The sequence below is a fragment of the Erpetoichthys calabaricus genome, chromosome 6 (assembly GCF_900747795.2).
Source record: "Erpetoichthys calabaricus chromosome 6, fErpCal1.3, whole genome shotgun sequence".
NCBI classification, from domain to species: Eukaryota; Metazoa; Chordata; class Cladistia; order Polypteriformes; family Polypteridae; genus Erpetoichthys; species Erpetoichthys calabaricus.
This window is the reverse complement of record NC_041399.2, coordinates 115,357,689-115,367,206: the sequence shown is the minus strand read 5'-3', so window position 1 is coordinate 115,367,206 and position 9,518 is coordinate 115,357,689. Positions and strand designations below refer to the sequence as shown.

The following is a 9,518-nucleotide window of genomic DNA, read 5'->3' as shown; positions in this document are numbered from 1 at the left end:
ATATAATGAATTTTGAAAACTACTTTCCACAGTGCTGTTAGATGAGGACGAATACTTGAACTAAAAGCCCCAATAGATGGAGGTATTGACCTATTAGAGTTTTATTCTTATTAGCCAGGCTTCATGTTGCTGTTGTTCGATGAAACTGAAGTGAATCCTTCAGTAAATCATTTTTAAATTAATGTTCACTTATCAGACTTGAAACTAAACTGTATCAGCATAAAATGTGCTGCTGTATGAGTACCTTCTGCCTCTTTTGACCATACTGTAAACCTATTTATATTTTTGGTGGTTCAACACTAAAAAACTGTATAACACAGCAAAAGCCCTGGGGCCTCATGTATAAACAATGTATATGCACAAAAATGTTGCATAAGCCCGTTTCCACGCTCAAATCGCGATGTATAAAACCTAAACTTGGCACAAAGCCACACACATTTTCACAGTAGCTCAAACCCTGGCGTACGCAAGTTCTCCACTCAGTTTTGCAAACTGGTGGCACCCAGCATCAAAGCAGTGCTGCTGTTCCTGGGTGGTTTCCCTTTCTTTTTTACATCCACAATGCCGGCTTTATCAAATACACTGAAATTAACCGCATATTGTTCATTAGTTTAAGGCATCTGATTGTAATTAACCTGTAACAATATAATGGTCCACGGAATGGCCAAACTATTCTAAATACCATAGCTGCTTTAGCGTTGTTACTCTCACTGCACCTTCTTCTTCTACTTTCAGCTGCTCCCATTAGGGGTTGCCACAGCAGTTCATCTTTTTCCATATTACTCTCACTGCTCCACTGAGCAGCTGATCGGAAAGAGAATTACCGGTATACAGAATCAAGCACACGCTGTCTCAGCATTGCTATTTGAACTGCTCTCATCTGACAAACGCTTCAGAGACTTTCCTGTACAGACCTCGCTGTTCAGAAATGGTTTCATCCGTTTCCGTTTCATCAAGAACTATAAACGCACTCAATCAGTCCATCATGTGCTCCTGGCAGAACTGTTTGTACTTATAAGTACAATTGCCTCACTGTAAACTTGCAATACAGTTACAATATTGCACAACCTGTGCCACTTTATAAAGTGCGTATTTACATATGATGATGATATCATTTTTAAGATAAAATGCAGCAAAATATGTTTATTACATTATACAGATAAAATGTTAACGGGATGTTAGTACGTTTGAAAGAGACAGTACTGCTGCAATAAATTATTTCATCGAAGGTCACGCACAGCGCAGCAAGCATCTTGCTGGACGCAGGAACAATCTGTGGACGAGGCACCTGCTCGTCACTATCACTGTGCCACCGTCTTCCCATGTTTAATAACATGCTTTAATTCCTATCATCATGAAAATTATATCACGTATACATCTCAGTATTTTAATTATTCAGAGAGCTGTAATATCACGAATGTAATGGATTCTGTGTCCTGTCGGAGGAAGAGAAAGCCCATTTAAGAAGCAAGTAGTGATTCACACACATAGAGCACATAGAAGAACACACAAAATACAAAGCATTTAACGTGCTACTTTAGTTACGATGGTATTTGAGAAACTAGTAAATTAAACGATTTAAAGGTGAAGTTTATGATGTTCTACTTTAATGACAAAATAAAGTATGTGATTGAAGTGGAAACTTCGAAATTAAACTTGGCATTTTGAGGTTTTTTCTCACTGTGTCCCTATTTTTTTTTCTTTTCTCTGTTCCCTAATAAGCTTTCAAATGACACTCAGACTGTGGGCTACGACTCGCCTCTTCATGGTGACTTTGATATCTGACCGCTTCTTTTTTATTTCGGGCACTGTGCGACTTTGTGAACTTGAGCTTTCAAGTTTCTCCAACACTCTGTCACTCGATCAACTTCCTTTTGTTGATTACCGTATTTTTCGCACCATAAGACGCACTTTTTTTTCCCCAAAAGAAGGTTGGAAATGTCTGTGCGTCTTATGGTGCGAATATTGCGTCACAGACCATGATGTGTATTACCTGACAAAAGTAGACATCCAGGGGTAGAGGGCGACAAAACTCACTGTTACGTTACAGGCATTCCCTTTGTGCTTGGAGGAATGTTAGACTCATTGACTCAGCATCTAATCCTTGCATGTGCATGAGTTGCGAAATGTAAACAAAAGCAAGATGGCATCTACATCTCATGAGGGAGCGAAGCGAGTGCAGAAAAAAAAAAAGCAGAGGATGTTTTGCGCATTATCACTGAGTCGGACTCTGGACTCCACAGATTACCAGCCGCTGGACTACTTCAGGCTGTTCTTTCCTGAAGCTGCCTTTCAGCTACTGTCAAACGAGACAAACAGGTATGCAGAGCAATTTTTTGAATCGAGGGCTGTGCTTGCACCGCATTCTCATTTTTCAAACTGGAAACCCACAACAAAACATGAGATGAAGGGCTTTGTGGCATTACAAATATAGATGGGACTAGACTGGCGATATAAGTTCAGGGAGCATTGGTCCAAACGTGCTTTGTCCCCTGGTGGCTTTGGACAGGTTATGTTGCGTGATGATAGGTACGTGATGCTGCAAAGTGATTGTGAGCAACTGAGCTTAATAAATTCTGACACTAGCGATGAGGAGTTCTTGGGGTTTCCATAAAACTAGAAGAGTGCTTGAAACTTAAAGTCTCTCCTTATTTGTTAATGACAGTGATGATGTTTCTTAATACCACTGTTGAATTTACATGGTTGAAATATTATTCTGCTATATTTTATTAAACATATTAGTGCACCATTTGGTTCAGAATATTTTTTTCTTGTTTTCATCCTCTAAACCTAGGTGCGTCTAATGGTCAGGTGCGTCTTATGGTGCAAAAAATACGGTATATCACTGTTTAAACCAACAAATAATAAGTTTTTCCTTGCCTCCACTTGGTATTCGCTGAAATTCTTCTATTTTCTCCCGTGCTTTTGCCATTGTCTTTTTCACAGAAGGCTGCACTTAAGGCCTATTTATATTGATTTGCATATTCAAAGAGGTATAATTCTGGGAGGTGTTGGGGTGGGACAGGAGTCGCGTGCACATGTGTTATTTTTCACGCTGACCGGGATTTATGTAGCGGAAGAACGTGGAAGTTGACGTTTGCACAGATTTATGCATCTGAATTTTTTTGTGCGTACGAACATTTCCGCTTTTGTCCGTACGCCATGTTATAGTGTGAATTTTATGCACGGCGTTATACATGAGGCCCCTGGTTCAAGAATATTAATTTCTGTATATGCATAAAACTCTGTGCTTTTGTGTTTGTGTTTTATGCAGATTCTGGACTACTGGGACATTTCACAAAGAAATCCAAGCTGGTAATCTTAGAAACAGTTTCTTTGCTCCTGTTTGCTATCCATTTCATGATGTGGCAGCAACCCTTCCTTGATATACCTCCTTCACTAAAAACAACAATAAAAACACTTGGTGGGTGCAATTGTTTTTGATTTTGTGGCTAACACTAATCCTCACCCAGTTTGGATTTCTCTTTTTTCACATTTAAAAAGGACAGCATGGAATATGTTTGTAGCAGAGATGGAAAACATTTCTCAGGAAGAGCCTTACAATGGAAAGACATCACATTTAGACCAGAAAGCCTCAGGAGTGTCAGGCTCCTCTGCTCCTTTGTTTCCAGTGATAGACTTACTGATGAGTAATCAGCTAGAAATGCCAGAAGGTTTAGGTCTTGACACATCTGACATTAATGTTCTCGAAAATATGCTGAAAAATGAAAAAAACAGTACCATGAAACAACAAGCAAAATGTCAACCCTTAAATACAGAGCATGCAATTCTAAAGGATGAGTTTTTAAACAAACCAAAGGAGGGAAAGTGTACAACTGAAAACAAGGCAATCAATCATAAACTCCTGTCATTTCTTGCTCAGTTACGGGAAGAGTTGCTCACAAAATCTAAAGAAGTTGAAGAGTTGAAGTTGCAGGTTCTCACACCACCAAAGCTGGAGCTGCTAAGAGCACAGATTCAACAAGAACAAGAGGGTCCAATAAGACATAAATTTAACCAGCTAGATGAGGATATAGAGAAATACCGTGAAGAATACAACAAGCTTCGTTATGAGCATGCTTTCTTGAAATCTGAATTTGAACACCAGGTAGAAGCGCATAACCATATTTTAGAAGAAAATAAAATATTTTATGAAGCAGAAATAGCAAGACTGGAAAAGGAAAAGGAGGACTTGAATGCTCAGTTGCTAAATAATGATCCAGTCAAAGAACGAAATAAAATGGAAAGTGTTCTGAATGAAAATGCACAGTTACTTCAGAGAATAAAGTGTCTTGAATCAGAGATACTTGCATTAAGAGCAGAAAAAGACAGTTGTGGAGCAAAGGCAGAAAATGCACAAAGAATGCACATGCGACAGGTAGCTGAATCTCAAGCTACTGTTGAGTCTCTCAAAGCAGAAAAACATTCATTGAAATTGCAGGTGGATTGTCTTGAGAAGAAACTTCACCTTTGCCATGAACAAAATTCTCAGCTGATTATTAAACTACACAGATCAAAGAGAGACGTCGGCTCCCTCAATGACAAAATAAAAGAACTGAGGCATTCTTACAATTATGAACTTGCTAATATTAAACTAGACTGTGCCCGTGCAAAGGGAGAGATTGAAAGAGAACGAGATAATCTGCATAGTGAAATGCAGGCACTCCGGTCCACTAATGAAGTCATGAAAAGCACTATCAACCGACTCAATGAACATGTGGCACAGTTAGAAAAAGAATTAGAAGAAAGACTTCAAATAACAAAGCTGGGTGACTTCCAGAAACTTACAAAAATCCATGAAGAAAAACTGGAGTTGGAAAGTATGGTGGCTGACTTGGAGGAACAGAAAGCAGCATATGAAGCTTTCAGAAGAGCTGAGCAAAAACAATGGGAGGACAAACTACGTGTATTGCAGATATCTGATGAAAGTTCAAAAAAAGAAATCCAGATTCTGAAAAGTAAATTGCATAATCAAGGTCATCAAATAAAATATCCTAATAAAGTAAACAATGAAAAAGTGGACATGAAGCAGCAGAATTATGAGCTCCAAATTCAGCTAGATACGTTGCAACACAGACTGAATGAGTTTAGTCGACTAATTTTAGCCCCTCGTTTAACTTCTTCTGGAGAAAACTGTTCAGATAATGCCATTGTGAATTCCTTGGAACGAGAAATTGATTTGACTTGTGCAAAGAAAGTGGACACAGAACAGCTTCATCTTCAAATAAATGGTGGTTCTAAATGCAACTGAGGCGCATAGTGAATCAATCTCAGACCACTGTTCAATAAACAAAGGGACATGATTTTTGCTAACACAATTGGCGGGTTAAGTCATGTTGACCCAGTTGTTTGCTCATGCCGGAAACCCCTTGTGCTTGTTTCCACCCACCTAAGGCACCACTACAACGCCCTGTCCCCAGCAGTTTTTCTTTGAACTTTCTTCTTAAAACTCAGGATTGCATTTAATTATTGAAAATATTGTCAATGTTTTGTCAAAATCTTTACAAAATCATTAATGTCTAAAGAAATTATTATGCATTTTAAATTACTTTAGGATTGCAGAGTTCTTTATTTCCTTTTTTTCTTTTGTGGTTGTTGTTATTTCTTAAAAAATAGACTTGCCTTCAAAAATACTGTTGCAGAAATCTGCCATTCCACCTTTTGTCTCTTTCGACACTAACCTCTCTGGAGGTTTTTACCCTTCTTTACTCAGTCTAGCTGAATTGTTAAATTCTTCAGCAGGATAAATGTATATTGATGCAGGAATATCTCTAAGAAATTTGCTTCCTTTAATAAGCCATAGTAGAAAAGTTAAAGTCCCCTCGAACTTGTTTAAATAAAAGAATAACTTCTATTTTTAGAGAAGAAAGAGTCCCGTTTTCACAATTGGTCCTTGCTACAAAACATGAACTGTTAAGATGGCAGTATGTTCTGTTTTTTGCACACGTGCTTACACCAAAGGATGTACTCCTGTCAATTCCTATCTGTTCTCTCATGCCTTGACCAGATAACTATTGCCCTTAAATCCCTTTGTGATTAGCACCCAAGGTCTTTTACATGAAGGCAGAACATTCTCCAGATGTTTTTTTTCTAAAGCTCCTTTTCCTACTTTTCCAACCCAACTATTTGCATTTCACCCAAGCAAGTACGCATCTCAACAATATTAAATACAGTATATTAAAACATATTGTACAATATTCTTGCACATATAAATAAGTATTCACTCCACCTTGGAAGGTTTCACATTTTGACACTAATAAACAGGAAAGTGAAAACAGTTCTCTTCAACGTGGTCTAATTAACTGCAACTTTTAAGTGTAATATAATTGCCCGGACATGTATTCACCCCTTTTACTATGACACACCTAAATCACCACTGGCGATTGGTCACCTGTCTGAAGTTAAAAGGTTACAATTGCTTAAAAACATCTGCATCTGGAAGGTCCAACTTGTGTTGAGTTGGTATTGTGGCCTTCCCTACCCAATGAAACAGAAGAACACCCAAGAAACACAGTGAAAAGGTTACTGAAAATGACTAAATCACAGAATATCTCTTGGAGACCAGATACATTAATCATTTAAAAAGAAATTAAGAAATGCAGGTATGGCACAGGAGTAAATCGGCCAAACAGGTCAATCACAAACACTGAGTGATCATGCAAGGAGGCAAGTGAGAGAGGCCTTCAAGAGATCTCTGATAACTACAGTGGCAGAGATTGGAGAGACTGTACAGTACATACAACTGTTGCTTGGGTAATTCACCAGTTGGAGTTTTATGGGAGAGTGGCAAAGACAAAGGCATTGGTAAAAACGCGCTTGACATCTTGGCTACAGTGTGACAGAAGGTACATGGTAGACTCTGAAGTCAAATGGGAGAAGCTTTCGTGGTCTGATAAGACCACAATTGAGTATATGACCATCAGACTAAACGCCATGTTTAGCATAAACCAAGCACCACATTATCAGACCACAATTGAGCATATAACCATTAGACTAAACGCCATGTTTAGCATAAACTAATCACTTTACATTATCAAAAACACACCATCCCCAGTACGAAGTATGGCAGTGGCAACATGCTGTGGGGATACTTCTCTGCAGTAGACCCTGGGAGGCTTGTGAGGATAGAAGGTAAAATAAGTACAGGAAAATTCAGTAAAATCCTGGAGGGAGAACCTGATGCAGTCTGTAAGAAACTTGCGTCTTGGGAGATCTGTTTTGCAACAAGACAACAATCCCAAGTATAAAGTCAAAGTTACACAGGAATGGTTTAAAAAAGCAATGTTAATGTCCTAGTGTGGCTAGAGAGAGTCGAGATCTCAATCTATATGAGAATTAGTTGCTGGACTTGAAAAAAGCTGTTCACTCTTAATTCCTAAGCTCTGTCAGGTTGCATGAGCAGCTTTGCAAAGATGAATGGAGAAAAATTGAAATGTCCATATGGACTCAAGACTGGAATTGCTGGCAAAGATGCATTTACTAAACATGTCTGAATACAAATGGGACCAATTGTTTTGTATTTTATATTTGTAATTAATGTAGATGCAGTCACTTCGACATTAAGGTGTTGTTCTGTTAATCAGTGTCAAAAAAAAAAAAAATAGACAAGATGAAGGAAGTGAATAAAAAGTTAGTTGGTCATTTAGACTTGGAGAAATACACCCCAGGCTGTGAACAGGCTTTGCTTCTTCTGTTTTTCTTTGAAAACTGTCTTTGAAGCCCTGAGAAAGAACACAAACTGAAAGGTTAGAGTGGCTGTGCTCAAGGGATTTGAAGTGTTCTACCGTAGGCTTTCTAAGGTCTTTGATTTTAACGGCTTGAACATGCTTTCTGAAAAGCTCTGCTAGATGTCTGCCTGTTTCATCTATGCAAATGGCTGGGCACTTACAAGTAATGCAATAAATAAGATTTTAGACTGGAAAGAGGCCTGTTTTTTAACACTGAATTTACTAGAGGGACCAGATACAAGAGTATTGTTGGTCACATATTTGCAAGTGACACAGCGTCTTTTGTTACAGCTCAAAGTGCTTGATGAGGAATGTGACTTGCCTCTGTGAAGTGAGCTGTGGATAAGACGTTTGTGTAGGTTAGGTGGTTGATGGAAGTAAATCAAGGCAGAGTTAGGAGAAAAGGCTCCTATGGATGGATCAGTCTGTGAAATTGGGAAATTTTGTTTGATGACGTGTGGGAGAGGTGGAGTGGTAGGGTGTAATGGCAGGACCAGCTGGATGTGAGTTTCATTATTGGGGTTCCTCTTGGAGTGGATGTTATGAGGTCTACTCTTGGCTTGATTGAGGACTTGTCTTTCTGTCTGCTTCATTACAGAAGCCAACCTCGTCACTGCACAGACAGTGGAGTCTAAGGGACTGTAAAAGAGGTGAAGAGTTTGTATAGTTAGCCAGAAATGGAAGGAAATGTAGAGCAGCTAACTCGGTGAGTCGGTTGGGTTGTAATAGACAGATGTTTTAAGTTTTGGAAAGCTGATAGACATATCTAAAAATGGCGGAGCTGTGGTTAATTCGTCAACTGTAAACCTGAGAGCTGGATAGAAAATAGTGAAATCCTTAATTAAGAAGACACATCAACACATATATCTTTTGTACAGGTTTGGTAAAAAGCCTAAATAGGAAGTAAAGAAATACTCTTCTACCCAGCTGACAAAGATGTTGGCATAGCTAGGTGCAATTCTAGTAATTTTTAAAACTCTTCTGATCAAAAGAGAAAGCATGGAGGATAAGAACCAGTTCTACAAGTCTGATGAGGTGGTTCATGGGAGATCCTGAACGGGACATCTATTGACTGCCTGTCTTGAGGTCAACAAGACCTTCAACGTGAGAAATGATTGTGCACAGAGAGAAGATGTACATGGCAAAGATAAATCAGTCGGGACAGTGAAACCTAAAGCTGTCAAACTACTGGAGAACATAGTTAATATCTTTTAAGTATGAAGGGAGAGTGGTCTCATAAGACCTTCAAGGAAAGTTGAAGTATGTGTAGCAGGACAGTTGCAGATAGAAACAATGTGGTATACAGGATTGTCTGGTTTGTGGATTTTGAGGAAAAGGTAAAACTTTTGACCATGAGGCAGTTATCATTAGGGGGCAATTGTTTTCTGGGGATGAAAAAAGAAATGGTAAAATTTACCTCCAGCTGGTAATCATCTTTCGAATCCAATGTATGGGAAAAATAAGCAGCTGCATTAGTGAGTTGTTTTGAAGGTTCTGCAATAGAAATGGTCATTCTGGCAAAATACCAAACACACCCTTGTCTGCAAATTAGATGACATTGTCATCATGATGGTGTAGAGTGTGTAGTAGCTGGACCTTTGTTTGTTGGGACAAGAACATTTGCTATGTACAGTATTTGGTTCAAGGATTGATGAAGTTGGTGGTTTCAGAGACTGGATCATTCTTTTTCACAGTACTGTACTAGTTAAAGTGTGTTGTCAGATGAAGCCAGTGATAATTGTGGTTATGGTTGATGTGAACTTGATAATTGTCCCAAATGTTATTGCACTG

At 38.7% G+C, this 9,518-nt stretch overlaps 1 protein-coding gene across 1 annotated transcript; it reads left to right on the top strand.

Annotated features, from left to right (window-relative positions):
* Nucleotides 1-3,691: 3,691 nt before the first annotated feature.
* Nucleotides 3,692-5,431, top strand: LOC114653090 (centrosomal protein of 83 kDa-like). The gene has a single exon (XM_028803262.2). The coding sequence runs from the start codon at nt 3,716-3,718 to the stop codon at nt 5,249-5,251; it is 1,536 nt and encodes a 511-aa protein (XP_028659095.2). The 5' UTR covers nt 3,692-3,715; the 3' UTR covers nt 5,252-5,431.
* The last annotated feature ends 4,087 nt before the right edge of the window (nt 5,432-9,518 follow it).